Below are 27,626 nucleotides of genomic sequence, written 5' to 3'. Positions count from 1 at the left end.
CATTTGACATCCGTTAAACACAGCACACTGATGATTAGCGAGTGCGAGACATGTTGCAGGTTTTGTGACCAAAAAGTTCATTCAGATGCACAAAATATATAGTGTGTACAGATTCAGAAAACATGTCTGCATATAATAAATAGTTAAAATGCTAAATGTTAAATGAAGGTAATGATAAATATTTGTGTATTTGTGTGTTTTCAGAGGAGACATCCATCAAAAATGAAGGCCTTCATTGACTGCGTGGCAACACGAAAACGGACATCGGACTCGGAGCCTCAAGAAGTGGTAGCCAAGCAAGTCAAACTGGATGAGATGATGGCAGCTGGTGTCGGCAGACGTGTGCCACAGTCAAAACTTGACAAGCTTGTGATGGCCTTTATTTGTGATGGGCATCATGCCCTTTCTGTGGTAGAGCAACCAGCGTTCAAGGACCTTATAACCACGCTGAATCCCCAAAGCCATGTGATTTCAAGACCGACTCTTCGCATCAGAATACAGGAAGCAGCAAATCACATGAAGACAAACTTGATGTCACATCTCGCCAAGGTCCGTTATGTTGGTACCACCACTGACTGTTGGACGGCGCACCAACAAAGTTTCTTAGGAATGACGGTCCATTGGATAGACGAGCACACCCTGGAGAGGCAGTCTGCTGCACTGGCGTGCAAGCGGTTGAAGGGTTCCCACACTTTTGACATCTTGGCAGCTGCAATCGATGATATCCACTGTCAATATAAAATCAGGGGAACAGTCGTGAGGACTATAACCGACAGTGGGTCCAATTTCATCCAAGCTTTCGCTGTCTTTGGGGAACACAGCCAGGATCCAGAGGAGTCCGACCCAGATTGTGAAGAACCCGATACCAATGACCTGGTAGACGCATTCAGCATTTTGGAAAAGGACACTCGGCTGGAATTTCAACTCCCCTCACACCAAAGGTGTGCGTGCCATCTGCTGAACCTCGTGGCAACAACCGATGCAACGAAGGCAGAAGCAAATGACACATACAAAAGATTGTCTCGGTTATCCTTCGCGAAATGCCAGGGATTATGGAACAAGACGGGCCGGTCATATGTGGCCGCAGAATTTGTTCAAGATCAGTGCCAGCTTCAGCTGATAAGACCTAATCATCCCGGTGGAACTCCACTTACATGGCCATTGAGCGACTGCTGCGGATCATAGATGACAAGGGGGAGGTGGCGATCCGAAATGTCTGCGAAGAATTCAGACTCAAAATGTGAGTTTTTAAAGTACCATTTTTAATGCACATTTTAATCATTGATGCATATATGTACTAAACATTTTGATGCACTAAGCACATTGATGCTGGGCCATTATATGCTACTTCTATAGGTATTGTAGGCTATTATGTCTTTTGTAAGTAACTTTGGATATAATAAACATCTGGTAAATGTACCGGTAATGTGATATTATTTAATTTGAAATAAATTAGCTTTTTAATTAAGAGTACATTTCCAGACTAAAATTGTATTAATTTGCTCTGATTTCATACAGGTTGAGTCCTGCAGAAATCACTTTTCTCAGAGAATCGCGAGGTGATGAAACCTTTGGTAAAGGCGTTGAACATCTTGCAGTCAGAGACTAACACGCACATGGGTGGCTCCTTCCAGTGATTTCACAGCTGTTCAAGAGCAACTGGACTGACAGAGCCGATGTCATTGAAGCAGGTATAATCTCATTTTTTTACACTACGCCGTAATTATGCAGACATAATCTTTTGACATTATGCCCCCTAATTACTTGTGTTTCTACATTATTTGTGAAGTATGTGTGGCCCCGCTCCACTTCTACACACTCACTCACACACACACACACACTTGCGGCTGAGCATACAAAAAGTGATCATCCTGTATGGCTGTATTGGAGAAAAACTCCAAGTGCAGCACAGTAATTGTCCTAGTGCAGAGTGCAGATTCCTAGAGCAGAAAAGTTGTTCCTGATTGTTGGGGTGGGGTTATCCACCCAGGCATAAGAATCCAGGTAGAAGCATGGGTGGTGGGGGTGGAAACAGCGACGAGAGGCATGCATGAATTCTGGAAATAAATTACTAAAAATTGTATTGTGATTTCTGCATTTGTATAAACTCCTCTTGTCTAATTAATCAAAACATGTCAGAAATACTCAATATGTGCATATGCTGTGTGTTTGGCTCTCAACAGGCCTGACCTATGTGAGGCAGCACCTTGACAGGATGGCAGAGGTGGAAGAGGTCGTTGGGCAAACTTCATCTGATGATGAGGAGGACTTCTTCACATCCATGAAGGTCAGAAGATCACAAGGCACGGGGGAGCTGGATGGGTATCTTGCCTGTGCATCAAGTAAGATGGATCTCCTCCAGTCATTTCCACACATCAAGAAACTCGCCCTCAAACTCAACACAGGTCTGCCTGCGTCAGCTGCCTGTGAAAGGCTTTTCAGCTGTGCCGGCCTGCTTTTCACCCCGAAGCGCGCTAGGATGAATGCAGTGAACTTTGAGAACCAACTCCTGCTCAAACTGAACAGGAAGTTTAGAGATTAATTCATAGTCCATCTAGCGTCTCTCTCTCTCACACACACACACACACACACACACACAGAGCTCCCTCTCTCTCTCTCTCTCTCTCACACACACACATACACATAGAGCTCCCTCTCTCTCGCTCTCTTTCTCTCACACACACACACACAGAGCTCTCTCGCGCTCTCTCTCTCACACACAGACAGCCACAACAGCCAACAAGAGTATTTGTTTGTTTTCTATTTCCATTGTTTATTTATGGAATGTTTTGAAACCTGTTCTTTTTTTTAAATGTCTGCACTTTTGATGAGTCTCTTTAGGTTTTTCTATGAAGATATTCTGTTAAGATGTTTCTGTGGAAGGTTTATTGGCGAGTTGAAACTGAAATGAAACCGCAGTCAGTGCACAAGCACTTTTTGCTGAATGTAGCACTATGTAGTTTATGTAGCACTTTTTTAAATAAAAAGAAATGTGTTTTGGAAATGATTTTACCGTGAGTAGTCATTTTGCCATTTGGGGCTGCTCCCTTGCATGGGTGAGGCATAAATGCAATTTTGTTGTGTGCAGTGACTGAGCACTGTGTGCTGTGTCACAATGACAATGGGAATTTGCCAGGTGGGCTTTCGATTTCCCAGGTGGGCTTTTGCACATCACAGTAGAGGCAGAAAACAATGATTGTAAAAAAGTAACTTTTTACTTTTACTTAAAGTACATTTTAAATTATTTACTTTTTACTTTTACTTGAGTAGATTTTTTGACCGGTAAATTTACTCGTACTTGAGTACAATTTCAACAGAGTAACAGTACTTGTACTTGAGTAAAATATTTTAGTACTCTTTCCACCTCTGCTTGATACATAGACTCATGACATCACTCTGGGGACATCCAAACAATTTGGTGACCTTCGATCTCAGGGGGACGTCAAACAGGAAGTGAGCTAATTTCTCTGCAAGGCCTTCATGCATCCAAACCAAACTTGGCTCACTGTCTTATGAGTGGACGCTTGTTTACATTGTGTCTCTGTTAGGGATATTGTTATCCCTAATCCAAATACCCCTCTGTATTTGTGTCACTTGTTCTATCGGGCAGACCATAATGCGCCCTTACCACTAGGTAGGGTCATTTTTCCATTTGGTAAACATTGACGCCTACTCGCATAATGCTCTCGTTCTTTCCACCAGCCGTCGTTATTACGATTACCGAGACGGTCGTCATGTAGCCACCTAGCCGATTACGTCCGTCCGGCAGAATTAGTTTATCGAGTCCAATCAGCACCTACCCGATTACATCCGTCCGATTACCGATACGGTCGTCATATAGCCACTTAGCCTAATACGTCCGCCCGGCAGAATTAGTTTATAGAGTCCCATTATGCTTGACACCCACATTGCTGCATGCAGCTATATTTTCAAGTGTTTCTGCGTCAGGATGAACCACCAGGGTGGTTGAAGGCCGGTCCCCACCCCGGCCGAACACTCTCATCCCCTGCTCTTTGAGGGAAACTGGGTCAGGGACTAGTGGGGAGACCGCGGCAGTCACAGATAATAGGCTACAGGTAGTGTGGCTGTTGCTAGTGTACATAATGTTGTTGAAAGAGCTAAATATGGGTTTGTAGCATTAATTAACAGACTCTACTTCTTCGAGTCCGATGCAATCTCAGATGTCGTTCTGCCAGTGTCTGGCGCAGGTCACAGCTGATGGGGTCGGTTCAGCCAGGTCCTGGGGGATGCAGTGGGGCTCTGTTTAAGGAAAGCGACAGCAACACACTCCACAACAAGGCTCTTACCCACAATGAGTTACACCCACTAAAGTGTCCCTTTAGCCAGCTTGTCCTGGGACTCTGTCCAACACACAACAACCTACACATCAGGCAAAACCAAATGATAAGAAAACAAAAGGAAAAGTATTTGGCACATCGGAAAGAGTCCACCAAAAACCAGAGTAAATAGGCCTGCTATTTGTCCCTTAACAGAAACTACACTGTGGCAGAATATCTGACCACCATGACCAACCCAAAACTGAGGAAATCCATGACCAGATACAGACTCAGCGAACACAGCCTGGCCATCGAGAAGGGGCGCCACAGACAGACCTGGCTCCCAAGAGAAGACAGACTGTGCTCCCACTGCACACACAACCAACTAGAAACAGAACTGCACTTCCTGACTTCCTGCCAGTCATACGAAGATATCAGGAATACAAACTTCCCACGGATTACAAAAGCATGCAAGGACTTCTAAGACACTCTAGATGCTCACAAACTGCCATACCTGTTGAGAGAAATAAAACAATGTGCGAACGCAGCAGCAAAATTCGTCACCTGTTGTGATGAGAGAAGGACCTCAAAATCCCCATAGAATCATCCCCCTGGCCTCCCTCTTCACAGAATAATTGCACTATTGCACACATCCTCAATAATATAAATATATATATAAATACTGTGTATTTAGAGCTTAATTTATATGTTTATACAAGATACTGTAATTTTTGTATTTTTTATAATATTGCACATTTTACTTTTTATTGTACTTTTATAGTATACATTTGATACGTATATATATTTTGTATTTAATGTTTTGTACTTCTATACTATATTATATATTATACAACGGGTGGCTTAAATCCAGCGATCTGATTGGTTCCTAACTGTTGTATAATGAGCGTGTACATAACTGCTATGACGCCCAATCATTTTGTGAAAGTTTGCATATCACTCCACGCCTGGAAGTAGAAACAGTAGTAAACAAGTAACAAGTAAAAAATATATTGAACGATGGAGAGGGTGTAAATGTTGTTACTCCGGGAGTGAGCAAGGCGATGGAGAGACTAACGAAAGCTAAGGCACACGGCGAGTGAACTGCTCCATAGGATAAATTGCCGGCGAACCGCTCTAGCCGAGCCTTCTCTCGGAGGGACGCTAAAGTGTGTTGCATAGCGACCGTTGTGCATTTTGAAGGCAGCCAGGAGGGACTACTTTTTTGTATTCTTTAATAAAATGGGTACTTTGACTTTCTTGGTTTCATTTCAAATGTAGTGTGTCTATGACTTTCGTTTTGCCATAATAGTAACCGTTGTATAAAAGCAATAGATCACTTCAGTCAGTGGTATGTGCTCATTATACCACTGTGAAGGGGGTCGCCGGCCCTCCTCTGCGCGTCGGGGCCGGACAACGCCCCTTAACAGTGGTATAATGAGCCCATACCACAGCCTGTCGTGATCTATTGCCTAATTATACTATACAACTGACCTTTTTACTTTTTATTTTATAATGCTGTTTATCTTTTTGTTCAGTTTTTGTTTTTGTTCTGCTTTGACAATTCTAATGTAGATTTCTCCTGCCAATAAAGCTTTTTAGAATTGAATTGAATTGAGAGAGAGAGAGAGAGAGGTCAAAAGAAAAGGTTCAAAGACAACATTAAAGTAAACCTCAAGAAGTGCCATGTAGGCCTTAAGAACAGGGAGGCCACAGCCACAAACAGGGCGGCCAGGAGACAACTCGTCCAAGATGGAGCTGCGCAGTATAATGACGATCTCCATAGTGCTGCAGAAGACAAACGCAGACACAGAAAGGAGATTGCTTCTGCCAAAAAGCTTCCACCCAAACCAACAATAGCCACTTCCCACCCATGCCCACATTGCCCCAAAAAATGCGGGTCCATGATTTGCCTCTTCGCCCACCTGAAGACCCATAAGGATCAAGAAGGAGGACAGACATACTCGTCCTCGAGTGTCAGACGATGATGATGATGGTGTGTGAGAGAGAGAGAGAGAGAGAGAGAGAGAGAGAGAGAGAGAGAGAGAGAGAGAGAGAGAGAGAGAGAGAGAGAGAGAGTGAGAGAGAGTGTGTGTGTGTGTGTGTGTGTGTGTGTGTGTGTGTGTGTGTGTGTGTGTGTGTGTGTGTGTGTGTGTGTGTGTGTGTGTGTGTGAGAGAGAGAATATAGTGGGGGTGGGGGTTGTGTTATGTAACCAGCCCTAAAATCCTCTCTGTGCCGCAGCACCAGAAGTGCCCTCCTTTCTCTTTGTGTTTTAAGTGTCTTCAACCCGACATGACGTCACCCTGTTGCCCTGTGCGTGCTCTGCTGACCTCCCTGAAGACAACCATATGATGCAGGTGCAGCCCTGAGGGTGAGCTGACTCCTTTGAAAACCAGGCCTGCCCGCCATCTATCAGCCTCTCTTCCAGATGATCCAGGCCCGATCCCCCTTCATGTCGGGAGCTCCTGGGCACGCTGTGAAGGGCGTGTTCACCGGCCCTCTCCACTCAAGGCCACACGCTAAAATGCGCCGTCCCCTGGGGTTCCCCCATCTCCTCCTGGGTCCCGGCTGGCTGGGCCTCAGTGATTGCATTATCCATGCAGGCAGCCAACACAGGGAGTACAGAAGGACACAGCAGGGTGGAGAGGGGAGGGCCGGTGTGGAGGTGGTGGTGGTGGTTATGGGGAGGACTTAATGATGGGGTCATTGATGGTGTTGATGATGGTGACGGTGTTTAATGTAGTGGAGGAGCATGATGGAGTCAGGTATGATACTGGTTGGAGCGGGGGAGGCAGTGGTGTTGGCATGGGTTGTGGGGATGGAGGTGGCAGTGGTGGTGGTAGAGTTGGTGGGGCTGATAACGGCGGTGGTGTTGGTGGAGCTGGGGTCGGAGCTGCTGCTGGACGTAGTAGTGCTGGAGGTGGTGGTTGAGGGCTGGAGTGAATTCTGAATATCATCAGCGCAGCTTGGCAGCATCGCTGAGCTGTTAAACAGAGCTTAACAATGCCCCAGGGGTTCTGTGTGTGTGTGTGTGTGTGTGTGTGTGTGTGTGTGTGTGTGTGTGTGTGTGTGTGTGTGTGTGTGTGTGTGTGTGTGTGTGTGTGTGTGTGTGTGTCTGTGTGTGTGCCTGGGAGTGTGTTTGCACATGTGCTCGTTATCCCACAGTAAATCCTCATCCAGCTCAACTTGCAGAGGTCAATGGCAGGCCAGCAGAAAGTGTTTTTTAGTTTAGTTCAGGGTGTCTTTTGTGTTGTAGTGTACTTCACGGTGTGTTGTGTGTTGTAGTGTACTTCAGGGTGGGTTGTTGTAGTGTGCTTCACAGTGTGTTGTAGTGTATTAAATGTTAGGTAAGAAGCATATCCACAATACAAGCCTGGACAACATTAGAATGACAACCGTGAAGAAAAAAGAATCATGACTAAAATGCAAATAATCATGATCAACTATAATTTCAAAATAAAACAATTATATCATTATAATGATCATAATCATCAAAACTGCAAACAAATTTCCATAAACTAAATACAAAAAGGAATAGTATGACGTGTATTACCCTCTGTGAGAAAGAGGAACTTGAAACATTGTAAGGTTGAAGTGGATTATGGGGCTGGTGCACTTTGATGACATCACAGAACACTGACCCCTCAACCCCCCGACCTGCCACCCCTACTCCCCCTTGGGGTAATTCCTTACCTCAGAAAAGCTGCTTATTTTAGGAATGTGTATGTGTGTAGATGTGTGTGTGTGTGTGTGTGTGTGTGTGTGTGTGTGTGTGTGTGTGTGTGTGTGTGTGTGTGTGTGTGTGTGTGTGTGTGTGTGTGTGTGTGTGTGTGTGGGTGTCCACACTAAGCAGGCCGGGTGACCTCATTATTAGCCTATTGCCTCTTGCCCCCTGGAGTGACTTGGTAAATTGGAAAATACACAAACATCTCTTGTGCATGTATGTGTGTGTATGTTTGTGTGGGTGCCATTCTCATTGCATGTTTGTGTCTAGGTGTGTGTGTGTGTGTGTGTGTGTGTGTGTGTGTGTGTGTGTGTGTGTGTGCGTGTGTGCGTGTGTGTGTGTGTGTGTGTGTGTGTGTGTGTGTGTGGGTGGGTGGGGGGAGTGCGTTGGAGTGTATGTGTGTGTGTAATGTAACGCATGTGTGCGTTTATGTGCCTGTGTGCACGCGTGTATGTGTGTGTGTGTGTGTGTGTGTGTGTGTGTGTGTGTGTGTGTGTGTGTGTGTGTGTGTGTGTGTGTGGTTAATGGGTGACCTTGCATCTGCCTCACTGTCACGTTCTTGGGGGACTCCCTCTCTGGTCCGGACCCCCTGGAGTGCACCAAACACACAGTCCTCACAGCCAGACCGCCCTGTGTTTGCGTGTGTGCGCGCGTGTGTGTGCATGCGTGTGTATACATGTGTGTGTGTGTGTGTGTGTGTGTGTGTGTGTGTGTGTGTGTGTGTGTGTGTGTGTGTGTGTGTGTATGTATGGGGGGAGGGGATACTATAGGTCAGTCATACTCAAGTAGCGGCCCGCGGGCCTTTTGTGGCCCGCGGGGTGTCTATTAATGGCCCTCGAGCTGTTTTGAAAAGTTTTTTTAATTATAAAAAAAAAAAAAAAAAAAATAAAAAAAAATCGTGCTGGGCGCTCTTATTTTGAAACCGCGCGCCGCGATCTCAATACGAGGCTGGGGGTTGCAACGATAAACAGATAGCACTCCAGCCCACAGACCGCTCCAGCCCTCCCAAACTCGAGGCAGACAGTCCATCTCAGCAGCAGTCAAGGCCGATTTAGGGTCGTTTTAGACGCAGAGACGTAAGCACGTAATTTACACAAGGGACTTGTTTTAGACAAGTTTTGATTTACGGTTCCTTTAAGGTTCCTTAAGGATTGCGCGTGTTGCAAGGGGATTCTCCGCCAGAACAGTAGGGGGAGCAACGAACGAATCTGTGGGCGTGGAAGTGGAAATCGCTGGCTTGTTTATATTTATAATTATCATAATTCGTTCTTGTGTTTTCTTCTTCTCCTTCTTCAAAATTCTTCATTCGCTTCTGTCACGGCCTTTTAAAAATGGCGCTATTATGCTGTAAAACCGGAAATGTGAGACTCCTGAAAGGATGTGGTTAGCTGGCCAATCACAGTCTTTGCGAGCTGCGTAGGGCCGTAGTGTTTTAGTCGCATAGTCAGGAATTTTGGCCGACGCACTTAAGCACGTAAGGGGGGATATTTTACCGCGCAAGGGGGGGTTATGTATCTTACGTGCTTACGCGTTACGTCTAAAACAGAGCATATATCGGCCTCAGTCACACGTATACCGACCGGCCCCTTGAGTCACTGAAAAAAATTTTTGTGGCCCCTCATCATTTCTACTTGAGTACCCCTGCTATAGGTTATACAGCAGACAGGGATCGAACCCATGTAGTACTCAATGCATAGTGTGTGTATGTGTGTGTTTGGGGGGGGGGGGGGTTATGGCGTGTGTGTGTGTGTGTGTGTGTGTGTGTGTGTGTGTGTGTGTGTGTGTGTGTGTGTGTGTGTGTGTGTGTGTGTGTGTGTGTGTGCGCATGTGCCTGAAGAGGATTTAGAAAAATGGAGACAGAGGGAGAATGAGAGTAATGCTGTAAGAACCAGTGATCAGTGAAGGATGCAGGCTATTCTGCATGTCGCTGAGGACGAGGCAGCAGAGCGTTATCAGCGCAATTACATACAAAACTGTCTTCCTTGCGTGCCTCCCATTGCGGGTCCCCGCACCGTGGACGCCCGGGAGCCTTGCGCGTTGACTAAGGGCTCACCTGTGGATTGCCCGGCCTGATTGGACTGCAACGCTCCTTCACTCCGCCCTCCAGTGCTCAGATTGGCACCCCTCCGTGCCGTGCCCGCCTCTCCAAACCCTGGGCGCTCAGGTCTGCTCAGCCACGACACAACTGAGATTCGATCACGCCGACCGGAATAACCAGGCAGATGATTTCCTTACCGATCACCGCTCTTTGCTGACCGTAGCCTTTTTCCCTTCTTTTGGATTAAGCCCGTTTCGCGTTGCGGATGAGCCATGCGATCCCCGCGGAGTTGTGTGTGGTTGGGGCTATGGACCTGGGTCTGGAGTCTAGCGGTGCTCGGAGCTTGGTGCATCCCTGCGAATCAAGGTAACACACACACACACACACACACACACACACACACACACACACACACACACACACACACACACACACACACACACACACACACACACACACACACACACACACACACACACACACACACACACACACACACACACACACCATATCAGCCAAATTACGAGTGTCCTTTTGGGTCTGGAGCCCACGTCCTTGGGGTTGGACCTGAGTTTCACCCCCGATGCTGACGACAATCGCTCGGCTTGGACAAAAGCACCGACTCCGTTTGATAGACAAGGGTGACGGATGCGAATTAGTTCCTCAGATCATGACTTGATGATGACCACTGATTAAACGTGTGTTTTGGACGGTTCTTCCCTCGGCCGTATCGCGCACATGACGAGTTACAGCTTGGTGCGTTCTGTGGCTGCGATCCAGACCCAAACTCCGAGACTCCAACAGACTCATGACATCATGTTAACCCGCCATTAGCCCTGATGAACACATGACCAACTCAATATGCAGCCCTTAATAAATAAAAAACAGGTGTCAATAATACACTGTGACGTCGAGGACTACCAGACTGTCAACCCGCCGCGGGCAGCTGGAGCTGAACCGGCCTAGGAGGATGGAGTGGTTAAGAGGGTTCCCCTGGTGGGTTCCCCTAGTCCCCCGCTCTGTGCTCCGCGCTCTGAACACTATCAAGGGCTTGAAATAAGCGCCTTTGTCTGGGTCTGATAGCACACGGCCCGGGCCCGGAGTGCGCCTCCTCATCGCGCGGGTTGTTCGCTGCGTGGTGCGCTCTTTATTGTATCGCAGCTCAACCAGTCTGGTCTGATTGTCTCCAAATACTAGTCCCCAACCGTCCATTAACCAACGCGTCGCCTCACCTCTTTATTACGTGCTTCCTCCAATCACACCATCAGAAAATGGGTTTATTCGTGCAATGAAATATATTTTAGAATGTTTCACATGTTTCATTCATCAATGGTCCTACTCCGCAGTCTCACCACATTCGTTACTCCATTGTCTTTCCTGTAGCGATAGATAGCGTCAAGGCATCAATCATTTACCCCTGATGGGTTAGATGTGGTGTTGTTTCGTAAGAGAAAGATCCCAATAAACAGGCAATCACTGTCGTTGTGACCCCCAGACATGCCGGCCACACACACGGCGATGTAGGTACGCACACTGTCCTGTACGGAGCCCTTCTTTTCAACGCACTAGAGAAGCTGACAAGTGCTTTTCCGTTGTCTGCTTCCCTTCCTTTCTCAGGGAACTGCATGTAGATCACTCAAGTGGATTCTCCTTAATAAGCTTATTTAAAGTCAATAAAGAGGCGAGTGCCGTCGAAATGCTGTCATTTTTAGCTGTCAGACATTATTAACAAAATAATTACAGATATATCTTCATAAATGTTCTAGTTAAATTGCGCGCTACCTTCTATAGCTTATTGATTGATGATAAATGTGTCCGTGGTCGTTGGGAGGTTTGGTTTACGGTTTTCATCGGCTGAGGCACGACGCCAAGATGGCAACTTGCCCGAAGAGTCACTTTTTATTTGAATTGATCCATTTGTTGGCTAAAACTTCACTCCGCTTTTCAAAACTGTTTCACTGGACTGCGAGCGATTGGGAAGATTTTATTTCCGGTATTGCATCGAGGATGAACCATTTGGTTCAAAGCATGTTCAGTTACAGGCGTGAAAGAACATTTGCACAAAAGCGACGCGTTCACTGTTGTTGTGTTTTTCTTAAGTAGAATGTGATTGAAAGGAGTCGTGGAGGGGAGGGGAAGATCTAGTTCCGCTTCACATATCTCTTCTTTATGGCCTAATTAGACTTGTAATCACCTCCTGAGGATATATTATATTATTCTCTGCAGAGTTGAGAAATCCTTGCGAGGCGTGTGTGTGTGTGTGGGGGGGGGGGGGGGGGGGGCGGCGGCGGCAAGGGGTGTGTATTCCTCTCAGTGAACATGGATGTCCATTGTAATGGACGGTGTGGTTTTACAGCCCGCCATATCCTGGCTCTGTATGCCATGGACGTCGCGCCGTCATTAAGCCCGGCAGGCCACTGTACACGGACATCGCTATCATTTACCGCGCGCACAGGGCTCAGCTGCTAGATAAGACCATGAAGGAAGCTGTGTGTGTGTGTGTGTGTGTGTGTGTGTGTGTGTGTGTGTGTGTGTGTGTGTGTGTGTGTGTGTGTGTGTGTGTGTGTGTGTGTGTGTGTGTGTGTGTGTGTGTGTGTGTTGCAGAGGTGGGGGTAAGTCACTCATGTGCAAGTCACAAGCAAGTCTCAAGTCATAACCTTCAAGTCTCAAGCAAGTCCCAAGTCACTGTGGTGAGAATCAAGCAAGTCACAAGTCAAGTCATTGCTCAGGTCAAGCAAGTCACAAGTCAAGTCATACAAAAATCTGATCATCTAACCCAGTTTCCACATTTAAAAATCGGTCCATCACAAATGTCCAGGTAGTGGTTCAACTGAATTTGGGGACTGGAACTTGAACCCTCTTAATTTTTTTGCGGTATGCTGAGAACAGCCCAGTCTGACGCTCTGGCTCTGACGGTGTAATTTTAATTGAAAATCAATTGAAATCATTATTATAACCCACTTACAGCCACTGAGTTAGAAGTAGCCTACTGACATGAAAATTAAACAAGTCAATCATCTGTGGAACGGGCAGGGCTCGAAAAACTCCAGCCAATGATTTCCAGAACCACCGAGTTGCATTGGACAGTAAGTACGTCAATCAAACGGTCGTACTGCACTCCCCCTCCCCCGCTCCCCGCGAGTGACCCCTTCGTGCACGTGCACATACTCAAAGCTCTTGACCCAGAGCAAGCTTCTGTTTGTTGTTATCCTGCGGTAGCTACTGGAGCTAGCTAACTAGCTAATCCACATTTGGACCTAGCACTAGAAGACAACCATCAACTCCAACCTAGCTAGCCTGGCCCACTCTCGCTCGTCTGTGTTCGCGCTTTTGTGTGATTGCGCGTCCAGGTACTTGGTATGGGTGGAGTCAGAGTCAGGGTTGAACGAGAGGGGGTAGGACCATTTGAGATGTGTATTTTTAAAATCGGCTGGCGTATCGCAAATCACATATCCAACCTATAATCTAACTTTAAAAAAGTCATTTAGAGTCATCTGTCTCAAGTCTAAGTCAAGTCTCAAGTCATGAAGACCAAGTCAAAGTCAAGTCGAGTCTTTTATCAGTGTTAGTCAAGCAAGTCTCAAGTCCTCAAATTTGCCACTCGAGTCTGACTCGAGTCAAGTCATGTGACTCGAGTCCCCCATGTCTGGTGTGTTGAACCTGACCAGAGACATAAAGGTCATATTGGTTAGTTGGGGGGAAACAAGGACATATCAAAGGAGATGAAGACTGAATACCTCCTGGATGCTTGTCTTCATGATTTGCTGAGATTATGGACGGTTTATCCTAGGGCTGGGGGTAAACAATTATTTATTAAACGATTAATCGGGCGATTATTTCATCGTTTAGTCGTCTAATCTAATGACTAATTGGATGATTATCCATTTCTGTTGCTCGATTAATAAAAACCATAATGTATCTCAAATAAATACCAAAAAATTCTTAATAATATACTTTATTTAACAACAGTTTTGCACAGCAAAAAACCTTCTGCTTTACACAAAATAAAATAAATAAAATAGTTTCACTGTTATACAAAATGAAAGGCCAGCCCGTTAACTCTTTCACAGTACCAACATAACTCTTGTTCAAAAAATTCAAAAGTTGTAGTGCAAAAAAAACACTGTGCAGTAGACATTCCTGAGTGTTTAACACAATATAAAATTCCTGTTTTCAGCGTAACAGTCCCAACATAAATCTCTCCTGTACAAAAGATCAAAAAAATACAGTGAAAAAACAACAACACTGTGCAGCCATTCCTGAGTGTTTAAGGGTGCACTCACACTAGGCCATCTGGCCGTGGCCGTTTTCACACCTAACCGTGCTCAAATCTGCCAGTGTGAGTGTGGCCAGTCTGGCCAGGCCAGGCCAATTTGGCCACTTGGGAGAGGTGTGCTGCTACGGTACGGGCATGGGGTACGGGCCGCTATGGAATGCTAATGAGCCGACACGCGCACACGCACGGCTACGCAACCTGAGCTGGATGACGTATAGTCCATGCGACGACCACGGACATAATAAAGGCGACGAGCCTTCTTTCCCATTAAACGGTAAACATATATCCAAATAAGCAACAGACTCAGCAAAGTGCGAACTGTGTTCTCTGTGTTTTTGTCCATTGTCCACGAAAATCGTCGAAGGAGAAATTTGACGTAGACGAATTTCATCGACGCGTCACTACAGCTCCAAATCACCAACAAGGAGGCTAGGTGAAGAAGGTCTCTAGGAGAAGAAATGGGGGAATGAAGTTAGTAGTTAGTAAGTAAGTAACGCATAATGAGTAATGTAGTGCTTCACATGAATGCAAACACAAAGAAAAGTGCACCCAACAAATTCAACAGACAAGTAATCAAAATAGGCATAAAACAGATACAACTTTGTATAATGGCTTGCCTATAAAGATTGCAGAAAATAAAAACCGAACAAATAGTGTTTAGGTGCTCCTAAAAACAATCAACCCATACATCTCTGATTCATTAAGTTGAACGAGACGGTTCCAAAGACCAGAGCTAGCATGATGAATGCACACTCGTCTTTTGTTTCAGGGCTGGAGCAAGGAACAGCTGGAAGGTGTTAATAGAAAAGGCCAGGTGTTTGCCTTGTTAGGGCCCTACCTGGCCCCTGGTCCAAAAATCCAATTTGGGTTTGGGATCCAAACTCCTACCCAATCATACCCTACATAAAGTGTACAGTACATGCTAGGTAGTACAACATTTGAATCTTACAATATTCCTCACCTCTGATTTTGTGTTTGACAGTGAACCTCCTGGACTCTCGCTCTGTGACGGGGGACCTTGGCTGGGTGGCGTATCCAAAGAACGGGGTGAGTGTTTCATCAACATGCCCCAATGTTCTGAACCCAAATCTGAACACACACACACCTTCCCAATGTGAGTCCCAGGGCCATTCAGGCTTGTACACTTTTTCCACACGGAATTGAAAGCTTTGCCTCTCCATTGCGTCAATATGGGACAGTTTTCAATTGATTGATTGTGGTGTGCTTCAGGACAGGATTCCTATTTCACCTCCAAATTCACTGCGACTGTACCATAAATTGCTTTACACCACAACCTCACAATGACACCACCGACTCAGCAGGACATGATGTCTTGCGCAAGGACTCTTTAGCACTTCTGGAAGATCAGACCTTTACCCCTCTGAATGCCAGGCCCCCGGCTGAGCCACTCCTGGCTCTCTAGCTTGATAACAGCCGGAAGAATCCCATGTGCCTCCTAGCACTTATCCCAGTGGTTTGGATCTCCTTGCCTTGACAGGTGACAGTGCCTCTAGATCTGCAAGGTCAAAGGTGATTTTCACCTCTACACTCTCGGTTCATTAGTGCATCAGATCGAATTTATGAATTAGGTATTGAAACCGCAATGGAATATATCATCTCCAACCTAGGGGTGGAATTTAGGAGAGTTAATTTATTCATGGCTTTCACCTCTTGGCTACCTTTCCAGAGAGACCCCGTTTCTCCTCTCCATCCTCTCTCTCCCAACCGTCCTTGGCAGAAAAAGAGCAAACTAAGGATTGGGAGCGCTTGGTTTGTGTTCCTCTGGGACGTGGGTTGCAGGAGCATTTGATCTCAGGTCTCACTCACAGCTGCTGCTCTGCGGAAGCAGCTGTCAGCCAGCAGTGCTGAGCTGGTGTTTCTGGAGCTTCTGATGGACGTTCTCGTTGTTCTTCCGTTCCCCTGCACAGGCACTCATTCTGGGGCTTGGCGAAGATGAAGGAAGTGCAGAGGTTGTGATGGAGGTGGGGATGATGAAGAAGATGATGGATGAAGTGCAGAGGTGGTGGTGGAGGTGGGGGTGAAGAAGGGAGGGTTGGAGTTAGTTCGGAGGTGGTGGTGGTTGCGGGGATGATGAAGAAGAGGATGGAGGTAGTGCTGAGGTGGTGGTGGAGGTGGGAATGATGATGGAGAGGATGGAGGTAGTGCTGAGGTGGTGGAGAGGGGAATGATGATGGAGGTGGGGAATAAGTGTGTGTGTGTGTGTGTGTGTGTGTGTGCGTGTGCGTGTGTGTGTGTGTGTTCAAACAACACATCTGCATTCATTCTCTAATGAAATGCTCACTTAATCCTGCCCACCCACCACTTTACTCACCAACTCCTCTCCCATCACCAACACCTCCGTCACCATCAAACACCAATCTAATCAAATTGCGTTTGCAGGAATCCTGTGTGTTGGTAGAACAATGAGATGATCTCCTCTCAATCAGAGAGAGTGTTAGGCACACAGAGAAAGGAAGCTCAGCAAGCGCTGTTCTTTGTGTCTGAGATTGAGCTGGAACGCCCAGCTCAGCACTTTTATTTAATATCAAATCATTTTGCCCATTAAGACTTTTTATTGGGGTTTGTGTTAGCAAGCGAGAACTGGAGTTTGCACAGAGATCTCTCTCTCTCTCTCTCTCTCTCTCTCTCTCTCTCTCTCTCTCTCTCTCTCTCTCTCTCTCTCTCTCTCTCATACACTGTATAGTCATACAAATACACAGGAATAACACACACACACAGGGGAGGATGCAAAGAAAGACGTTAGAGAAACAGCAGATCTCTGCCGCCCTCTGATCTGTGGCTTTTTTCATCCCCTGGGGTTTCACCTTCATCTCTCTCTCTCTCTCTCTCTCTCTCTCTCTCTCTCTCTCTCTCTCTCTCTCTCTCTCTCTCTCTCTCTCTCTCTCTCTGACTGTCTGGCTCTCTCACTCTCAACATCCTTCCTTCACCTCTGTTCTGCTTTCCTTTGCACTATTTCTACAGGAGCTTCTTTGGACTTTGGCAGCTTCTTAGATGTTTATCACTGAAACAACCTTGGTTTTGTGAAAGTTAGACGTCCCCTCCCCAACCACCATGTTGTACTGTACATCAGTGCTGTGTTCCAATATCCTTACTATCCGTACTTACTAGCCTTTGCGTACGTAGGGCGTTCCAATTCAGATAAGTGTAGCGAAAATATGTATGCTGAAAGGACCCGGATGGTGTACTCAAAACGGTCAAATCGCGAAGTGTGGATCGATGTACACTTCTCGTACTCAACGGCAGCCATCTTAGCTACGTAGCGGAAGAGGGCGGAGACAGGCTGAGCCAAAGTCGGCGCATTTTCCACATAGCCAGCATTAATAGTCATTTTTGTAGTTTGTATAGCTTTTATAGCTTTTTATAGCTTATGTTTATAGCGGGGGAGGAGCCACGGCGGCAGTCGTGATCGTAATTTCCGGTTAGTGCACTACAGAGTATTCTATTTGGAACAACACTGACATCTGAAAATTAGCGCACTTAGTGAGTGCGGATAGTGTACTACATTTACGTGTACTCATGGAAGTATGGATATTGGAACACAGCACAGGCCATCGCCTCCCAGGCTCCTGATTGGCTGGACTTCTGTCAGCCATGCATGTCCCAAGGAGGACCCGCCCACAGCTGATCAATAGTTAAAGGTCCCATGACATGCTATTTTATGGATGCTTTAATATAGGTATTAGTGGGCCTCTAACACAGTATTTGAAAAGACGTTCCCGAAATTCAGCTGTGGTGCAGAGTTACAGCCACTCCGAGCCAGTCGCACATTGAGCTTCCCCCAAATGCGCTGTTTTGGTGTCTGTAGCTATAATGCAAATGAGGAGGAGCGAGGTGGGTCAAGGAGGAGGCTGGGGGTGTGGCCCTGAGCAGCTTGCAGCCACGGTACCATGCGCTCTGTTTACAGTGGATGTATCGCAATGGCGAGGCGCAATAGCCTTTAGCCGTGTTCTGTAAATATTCTAGAACACCCGGGAGTCCTGCAGCTCTATATCTAAATAATATCATATAATACATAGATATCTATATCATATAATACATATTGTCACGCCCAAAAGCTGTGTGCGCCTCCACACGATATTATGAATCACAAACGACTTTGTCGGGTTCTCCGACGTCTCTGGTTCTTCCACTTCCACATCAATCTGAAGTAGACTGAACCGCGCGCTGCCTGCTGCCGGCTGCCCGCTGCCGGGCGCTGGTGCTTCGTGGCTGTGGTGCCTCATGGCAACCGGCGGCATGTCGCAGTTCATGTACTTCAGGGAGTAAAAGCCAAAGTTCCTTTACCCCAATTCCTTCTCAACCATGGCTGAGATAACCCCCACTACAGTCTCATTGTGGAAAGACAAGAGACATCAAAGAACCGACGGCAAACACTTGCGTTACAGTGTGTGTAATCACACACACACACACACATGTGGCGCTCGCACGGTCGTGTCTCATTGTCTGGCCAAATTCTCTGGGCGGGCAAGGCAGAGAAAGGGGAGGAGCTTAGATCCTTTATGACGACATATGGGACCACATTCCAAATCAGCGTGCTTGAGCCTCCGTTTTCTTCAAAGGCGAGCAGAACACCTAGTTCTCGTTTTTCACCGCAAGTTTTAGCCACTGGGGGACCATAGGCAGGCTAGGGGAACTCATATTTATTTTAGAAAACCTCATAAAGTGAGATTTTCATGCCATGGGACCTTTAAGGATTCATCCATTGTTAGGAATTGTGACTGAGAATGCAGCTCTTGTTTTACTGTGGGCTCTCGATTTACGTTCTTTACCGTACTTTAGATTGGAGGTTGGAGTAGGAGAATAGATGCTTTATTAAGATGCTTTATGATTTTTTATCTATGGTTAGGTACTTTGTTAAACAGTGTTTAACAGCAATATGTACAGGACATTAACATGAGTTAAAAAGATACACAATAAGTTTCAAAATATATGGTCTACATACGCTACAAGATTTAAATATACTCTCGTTAATTTGCAGTGACAAAGAGCAGGGGGGAGGGAAGAGGAGGAATGTGTGTTAAGAGAGCACAAGATGAGGTGTTGAGGAGCAAGTGAGGCTGTGTGCTGAGGAAGCGTGACACGGTGGGACACGAGGGGAACAGGAAGGAGCTGCTCTACTGCCCGGCTCTGTCATGCTAACGTGTGCTAATAGGTTGTAATAAGATGTTGGACACCCGCTATCAAGAGCACTTAGTGCATACACAGGGGGTCTGCTGACTGACAGCACGCACACACACACACACGCGCACATGCAAACACACACACGCTGTGGCAACGCGGCTTGGTGAGTGAGTCGCCTCCTTCCAATCAGCACACGAACCGGAGCTTACTTAAAGCCAAAATGGCACTTTTATTTAAACATAAATTATATTACTATTAAAACACACAAAACCCAGCTTTGGAGGGATCCACAGTCTTGTTCCTCCGGGTGGAATCACGTCACCCACAGAGACTGGTCTCTCCGCACACGCGCACCAGCAGAGCCCTGAGTGGGGAATTCCCCCCCTGCTCCTCAGGTGCTCCGCATTTCAATGATTGGTACCAATGTTCTTACTGATGCCATCTGTAAGAGCCTCCACAACCTGCCCCCTGGCCCTCCAGGGGCGCTGTGCCAGAGACGGGTTGCCACAACGCATGCAGACACAGCACGCAAGTACACACACACACACACACACACACACACACACACACACACACACACACACACACACACACACACACACACACACACACACACACACACACACACAGCACACACAAACCTTACATATAGATACTGCGTACTTACACACAAAGTACACATTGAAACATTCAAACACAGGCACATTAAGACGTTATGGCTCAAGTATGTGATCTGAGAAGGAGGGAGTGAGGGAGAGAGAGACTATGCCATTGTACTTAATACTGTAAGAATAGTGCAAGCTGTTGTCTGAGACCTAACCAATAAGAGGCTTAATTTGTGTCACACACACTCACTCACACACAAGCACAGACATTTCAACGTTTCGGATCTAACCAATAAGAGTTAGATCCGAAAACTACTCTTGACAGTTGTTCCGGATCTTTTCTGACTAATCTGACACTAAGTACTGTTATCAGTTAAGGCCCTGCTGAACTCTGACCTTATCTGTCCTCCTCCTCCTTCTCTCTTTAATCTCTTGAAAATAAAAGTGATAAAAACATAAGAAGCAATGCAAAATACAGAACAAGGTAATATCTCTCTCCCGCTCTCTCGCTCTCTCGCTCTCTCTCTCTCTTTTTTTCATTAACTCTTAGGGCCCTATTTTAACGGTCTGATACGCAAGTGAGGTTCGCCAAACACAAGTAGCTTTGTGGGCGGTTCTATGGCGATGATGTTATTTTACTGGCGGATAAATGACTCTTGCGCCCGGTGCAAATCTAAAAAGGGTTGGTCTGAAGTAGCCTAATTACCCATAGGTATGGTTTGGGCGTAACGTGCAATAAACCAATGAGAGTGCCATCTCCCATCCCCTTTAATGGCCATGAGCGCATTTGAATCTGACGAGTTGAAATTTTTACAGCGCATTTGCAGTCTCTGATGAGACAGATGCATGACCACATGATTTTCAAACTTCAAATGGCACTAATATATGGCCTAATTCACACATGGAATACTGTTTTCTTCCACAACTTCAGAAATACTGAGTCCTCAAATAAATGTTGGCAAAGAAAACTTAAAACACATATGATGGCGGTAACTGTGGTTCTATTTAATGATATACGCAATACATTAACAAACTTGTTTCTTACCAGTATTGTATGCATTATCGTTATCGACTTGTGTTCCTAATATGCATGTGTCCCCCTGTTAATATACATTGCCATGGACTGTATTATGCGTTACGTGTTTACTTTGCGTGTTTAAACAGATGGACGCACACATGCATTCATTATTTACACATACACACACGCGCGCCCGCATTCATTCATTCTTTTTAACACTCACTCGCGGTAAAACAATGTTTTCTCACGATCAAATACTCATCAATCCTAAAAGTTATGGGCTTGTACACGATTTGTGTCAAGAAAATAGGTGTTTTCTGTACGGTGTTAGCAGATGCATTGATTTAAAAGTACAACTTATTACCGCTGTATCAGCTGTTCTTTCCCAAATAATTTACCAAGAATATGTGGCTAGGTAGGTGAGAGAAGCAAAGTGTATGCGCGAGGTGCACAAGCAACATTATGCATGCGCCCTTAAAATAACATCTGAACAACGCGCTACTGATTTTAAACCAGGTATTTCCTGCCTGGTGGAGGCATTGTTTTCTGAAACTGCAAAATAGCACCAGGGAACGTTTGCGCCAGAAAACCTTTCGCCGAACCGGCCCTTGGGGCGCAAGATCATTCCCTAATTTACAGACGCGTGGCGGTGGAGGGAAAAGAGCGCTATGCGCCTGTTGCAAACTAGCAACGACACATGCGTCAGTGTATAAAGTCAATTGCACTGGATGCAAGATAAAGCCCTTACTCTTACTCTTTCTCTCTTACAGTCTATTTTTTTTTTTTTCTCTTTCTTTGGGGGCGAGAGGATAGTAAAGGTTCTGGGTTTGATCCCCAATGTTCGCAACCTAACCCGCTCTGAATGTAATCCCTAAACGACTCAAACTTCCTCCCCCCCTCTCTCCCCCCTCACCCTTCCTCCCCAGTGGGAGGAGATAGGGGAGGTGGATGAGGACTACGCTCCCATCCACACCTACCAGGTGTGCCGAGTGCTGGAGCCCAACCAGAACAACTGGCTCCACACGGGCTGGACGCAGACCCAGGGGGCCCAGCGAGTCTTCATCGAGCTCAAGTTCACCCTGAGGGACTGCAGCAGTCTGCCGGGGGGGTCGGGCACCTGCAAGGAGACCTTCAACATGTACTACTACGAAAGTGATGGGGAGGAGGAGGAGGAGAAGGAGGAAGAAAGAGAGATGGCGGGGGTGACCACCATGGAGGAGGAGCAGGAGGAGGAGGAGCGGGCCACCAAGGAGGCACGATACGCCAAGATCGACACCATCGCGGCTGACGAGAGCTTCACTGAGCTGGACCTGGGCGACCGCATCATGAAGCTCAACACGGAGGTCCGGGACCTGGGGCCTCTGACCCGGAAAGGTTTTTACCTAGCCTTCCAGGACCTGGGCGCCTGCATCGCGCTGGTTTCCGTGAGGGTCTTCTACAAACGCTGCCCGCTGCTGGTGCGCAGCCTGGCCCGCTTCCCCGACACCATCCCGGGCTCAGAGGCGTCCCAGCTCGTGGAGGTGGTGGGCCGCTGCGTCAACAACTCCCTGGCGCTTGATGAGGCTCCCAGGATGCATTGCAGCGCGGAAGGGGAGTGGCTGGTGCCCATCGGGAAATGCGTCTGCCAGCCAGGGTTTGAGGAGGTCAACGGCACATGTCAAGGTAATTGTGCAACTTTGAAATTCCTTATGTTTAATTGATTGAATTGATCGTTTGGTAGCATAGAGAGGTGAAAGGAGCGAAAGAGCGAGAGAGCGAAAGAGCGAGAGAGCGAGAGCGAGCACACAAGGGGGTAGAACCCGTTCACGATATAAGCAGGTTCCGGGGCCACAGTTGTGTTACACATTCAACGGCTTTGGACGTGTTCCTTGTTTGAATCGTTGTAGGTGTTAATATGGTAGGAATGCAAAGCCATATAAAGGACCAGTATTGTGCATGTCTGTGTGAGTGTGTGCACGCATGCTAACGCAAACCAAGGCATGCGTTAGCATGTGTGTGCTCGTCAGTAGGAGCTGGTCAGGAGCTGATAACAAGTCAGTCTGCTACAAGAGCTCACCCAGGGATTCAACCAGCAACCACCGATCACCTGCCACTCCAAAGAGCAGAGTTGCCCTCTCTCGTTTGCCTTCATTTCTTCATAATCATAGATATTAACATTGTATATATTAACATAGTACATCAGCAGATTCCCTTTTCCCAGGCGCGGTCGGAAGCAGTGAGCGGCTTCACGGTTTCATGTGTTTGTTGATGTTTGTGGTAATTATTCGGTGCAGATGGTGTGTCAATGGAAAATATCCTGGAAACAAAAAAGGCCCCTCCGTTGAGCGTGTATGAGATGATGATTTTTAATTAGTCATATCATTTGTGCAAGGGACGGTTTGTAAGCGAGTGACACGGGAGAGCAGCGTAGAGCACACAAGCGCGCACACACACAAATACGCAGAGACGCATGCACTAACACACACACACACGCATAAACCCTTCTCGCAATTAGTGCCGCTCCAAGAGTGCGTTTGAAACTGTTTCATATGCAGATGGGGCGACGGAGTGACAGGCATGACATCTCTCTCTCTCTCTCTCTCTCTCTCTCTCTCTCTCTCTCTCTCTCTCTCTCTCTCTCTCTCTCTCTCTCTCTCATTTATATATATATTTTTATATATATATAATAATTTTTTAGTTCCCCCACTCCTCTTTTTCAGTCCAGATCTTTCACTTCGATTACCCCTACCCCCTAATCTTTTCTGAGTTCTCTCTCTCCCTCTTTGTTGGACAATGAGGGTGGGTTGTGTGTTTAAACATTTTTCCCTTCCTCTTCCGCTCCTCCTTTGTGTGTGTGTGTATGCTCTTCCCAGCATTTCCATTATGACTTCATATCTCCTTTGTTTGTCCTCCTGTGTGTGTCTTTGTGTTGAACTGATTGTTAGTAAACATACCAAAATTGGTGTAGTTACTCTTCTTCACAAAACAAATCAGTACACACACGTCCACTCTGCCCTCTCCCTATCTACAGTTAATATCATCAAATTAAGAACAAATCATATCGATCACTGAATAGAGTATTGATTATCGATATACTGACGATCAAACACAAGTACTTAAGCATGCGGTTTCTTCTTCCGATGTTCAAAGTTAGTTCAGTTGATGAGTGGAATCACAGAATGATATCCATATTCTAAACTCCTGCAGATGACCCGCTTAGATGCATCAACATGCAATAATGCATTTCTGCCTCTGTTAAGCCCAGTGCTGATTAACTTACATCCTGTGATGGTGTTTAAATACAGCCAAGGCCAACTGTGTATGAGCACACCAAAAGGGTCCAGAGTCAACTTGAGTATCACCTTCTCCTCAGATTTGAGGAGAGTTCATTTATTCCCTACAATGATATCATATGCATAATAACTTTTACCTGATATATAATAAATCATACACAATATAAAATGCTTCGGGCTGAGCTGCTGGTTTTTGCTGTCATTTTAATACCTTTCTGAACGTTTTACTCAAGCCACCAAAATTCTTGGGGCTACTCTGGGTCATCCTCTCCTCTTCCTTTCAGCGTCTCTGTCTCTATCCCTCCCTTTCTCTCACTGGCCCTGTCCCTCTCCTCCTAGCACTCCGTCTCTCTCACTTTGCCTCTCCATCTCTTAATCTCTCTCCACTGTTATCTTCGCCTAAGTCTCTTCCTAACTGTCTATCATTCTCGCTGACACCCTCTCTTTCGCCCTTTCTATCTTCCTCTCACTCGTACTTTCTCTGTCTTGTTCTCACTCTTGTGCACGCTGTCTGTCACTGTCTCTCTGTCTCTGTCTCTCTCTCTTTCTCTGTCTGTCTCTGTCTCTTGGCCTTTCTCTCTCTGCCTTGGGTTCTCTGTTTCTATGTTTCTAGCAAATATTTCTCCCCCAACACACGCAACTGTCTTCTTGCCTGTATTCTCTCTCTCTCTCTCTCTCTCTCTCTCTCTCTCTCTCTCTCTCTCTTTTATTTATTTATTTATTTATTTATATATATATAAACACTTCTCTCTCTCGCTCTCTTCCCCTGGGGGCTTCTCTGAGTGTCCGTATTGTGAAAAGTACATCTCTATTTATGGAAAACATTCGGCTAGGAAACACCAACTCTGTGTAGGGAGACAGCACACACTGGATTGCGTCCACCCTGAGGGGCCTGGGCCGGGTCTGCAGGGTTCTGTACAGCTATGTAGGGTTATAAAGCATTCCAACCTGTTCTATAGAGTTAATTAATTCCCTAAAATGATAACACGAATATGAACACTTTGAGAACATAACATCCTCTGAAAGCAGGACTTCTTCAGGTTGAAGCTCCACTTGGTTGAGAGACCATCAGTTAGTTTCTTCAAACGATGTAAAAACAAGGAAGAACTGAGGAAGACCTGCACTATATTTGGCTTTGGTGGAGATGGTGACAGACACAATCGCAACTGTATAGATTAGATTAGATTAGAAGATTAGAAAACTTTATTTATCCCAAAATGGGCAATTTCGTTCACAGTTTCCAGTCTCACATAATAGATTACTTAATAAATACAATAAATAGCAATAGGAGGTAGACAAAAACATATATCAAAGGCAATCCAACGCACACATTTAACTCACAATTCATTTCAGCCCGTCAGTAACAACCACCCTTCCCCCGGAAACACCCAGCAACACTGGTGTGCTCTCCACCTACTCCTTACTTTTGTCATCATTTAGTAACCTGATGGTTGCAGGGATAAAAGAGTGGGAGTACCTCATTGTTCTTCTCCTGATTGAATAGTAGCGCCGCCCTGAAGGCATTAGTTTAAATTCTTTACTGAGGACATGGTCAGGCTGACTGATAATGCATTTGGCTTTCTGGACTGCTTGTTTGTTCCACAATGAACTTATGCTCTTGAGCTGGATGCCAGTGATCTTAGAGCAGATCTTCACAATTTTATTTAAACTATTCATGTATTTAACTGACAGACTGTTAGTCCAGCATATAAAGGAAAAAGTTAAAAGACTCTCAATGAAAGATTGGTAAAAAATTCTCAAAATAACTTTAGAGACACTGAAAGAGTTCAGCATTCTCAACAGGTGAATTCTTTGTTGTCCCTTTTTAACAATTACCTCTGTATTTGTATGGAATTTAAGCTGGTTATCAAATACTGTGCCTAGATATTTGTAGGTGTCCACAAGTTGGACTTCCTCCCCATGGATGATACTTGGTTTGAGCGCTCCCTTCACTTTCCTAAAATCTATGACTAGCTCCTTTGTTTTTTTTATATTTAGATCTAAGAAGTTGTTATCACACCAATTAACAAACGATTTCAAAGCAAGGCCATGGCTGCAATGTGGACCTTGGAAAAGGGACAGCAACGCAGTGTCGTCCGAGAATTTAGCTAGATAACTTCCCTGTTGAGAGGACCTACAGCTATCTGTGTACAAAATGAACAACAGGGGTGAGAGTACGCACCCTTGAGGTGAACCAGTATTCGAGGTAATGGCCTGGGATAAGTGTCCATTCACAGAGACCCTCTGAGTTCTGTCTGTTAAGAAGTTTAAAAGCAACAACAGTATCTGATGGGGTAACTCAAACTCAGCAGCTAGTCTCTCAATTAAAATATGTGGCTGCATCTTATTGAAAGCAGAAGAAAAGTCTGCAAATAACAATCTAGCATGAGATCCAGGCTTTTCTAAATGTTTATACATTGTGTCTAAAAGGAAGAGTTTTGCATCATCTACACCTTTCCCAGTTTGATAAGCAAACTGCAATGGGTCAAGTTTACCACTGACCAGGGACATGATTTCATCCTTAATAATTTTCTCAAAAATCTTCATTACTAAGGATGTAAGTGCTACTGGTCTGAAGTCTTTTAGCTCTTGGGGATTTTTTGATTTCGCTAGTGGTATTATAGTGGACCTCTTCCATATCTGAGGTATCTGGCCTTTCTTAGCACCGAGAGTGGAGTGAATACCACACTGAGCTGGTCAGCACAGTAACGCAGTGTGCGTCCGCAAACAGCATCAGGGCCTGCAGCTTTCATAATATTAACTCTCTTAAACAGAGTTGTTACTACTTCCTGGGCTATCACAATGTCATTGTGAGGGACAAGAGAGTCCCTCCACATAGAAATGTTCTCAGAGAAATCAGATGATTCAAAACGTGAGTAAAACATATTAAAATCATTTGACAAATCGGGGACATCAATACCCTTAACAGTTATTGGCTGCCTGGATTCACTAGAACACTGATTTATGGATGCCATTGACTTAATTCCCCTCCATGCAGCTCTGAGATCCCCCCCACTATACCGTTCTTCAACCTTCTCTCTATATTTCATTTTGGCCTTCCTAATCTCTTTTTTCACTTCCTTGGAGACAGCTTTTTTCTCCCAAGGGTCCCCAGTGTAAACTGTCCTCTTTTTCTTATTTATCACTGATTTAAGTTCTTTAGTAACCCATGGTTTATTATTTGGGTAATGGACAGAGATCCTGGTTGGGATGACTGAGTCGACACAGAATGTAATATATGATGAAACAGTATCTGCTAGTTCGTCAATATTATCT

General features: G+C 45.8%; 1 protein-coding gene and 1 long non-coding RNA gene across 3 annotated transcripts in view; both read left to right on the top strand.

Annotated features, from left to right (window-relative positions):
• The first annotated feature begins 803 nt into the window (after positions 1-803).
• Positions 804-2,660, top strand: LOC115532278 (uncharacterized). The gene is made up of 3 exons (XR_003974007.1): positions 804-1,240; positions 1,519-1,691; positions 2,184-2,660. It is a non-coding gene; the product is annotated as an uncharacterized LOC115532278 (long non-coding RNA).
• Positions 2,661-9,864: 7,204 nt separating this feature from the next.
• The window catches only part of epha5 (EPH receptor A5), a 108,242-nt gene continuing 90,480 nt past the window's right edge, over positions 9,865-27,626 (top strand). Inside the window, exons 1-3 of one of the 2 annotated variants that reach the window (XM_030341501.1) lie at positions 9,865-10,403; positions 15,296-15,360; positions 22,005-22,740. In XM_030341501.1, the coding sequence (XP_030197361.1) occupies positions 10,310-10,403; positions 15,296-15,360; positions 22,005-22,740 (895 nt within the window). In that variant the 5' untranslated portion in view covers positions 9,865-10,309. The remainder of the gene's footprint in view (positions 10,404-15,295; positions 15,361-22,004; positions 22,741-27,626) is intronic. The other variant, XM_030341500.1, reaches the window with a different exon arrangement.

Source organism: Gadus morhua, chromosome 19 (assembly GCF_902167405.1).
Source record: "Gadus morhua chromosome 19, gadMor3.0, whole genome shotgun sequence".
NCBI classification, from domain to species: domain Eukaryota; kingdom Metazoa; phylum Chordata; class Actinopteri; order Gadiformes; family Gadidae; genus Gadus; species Gadus morhua.
Note: the sequence above shows the minus strand (reverse complement) of the source record. Positions and strands in the feature narration are given on the sequence as shown.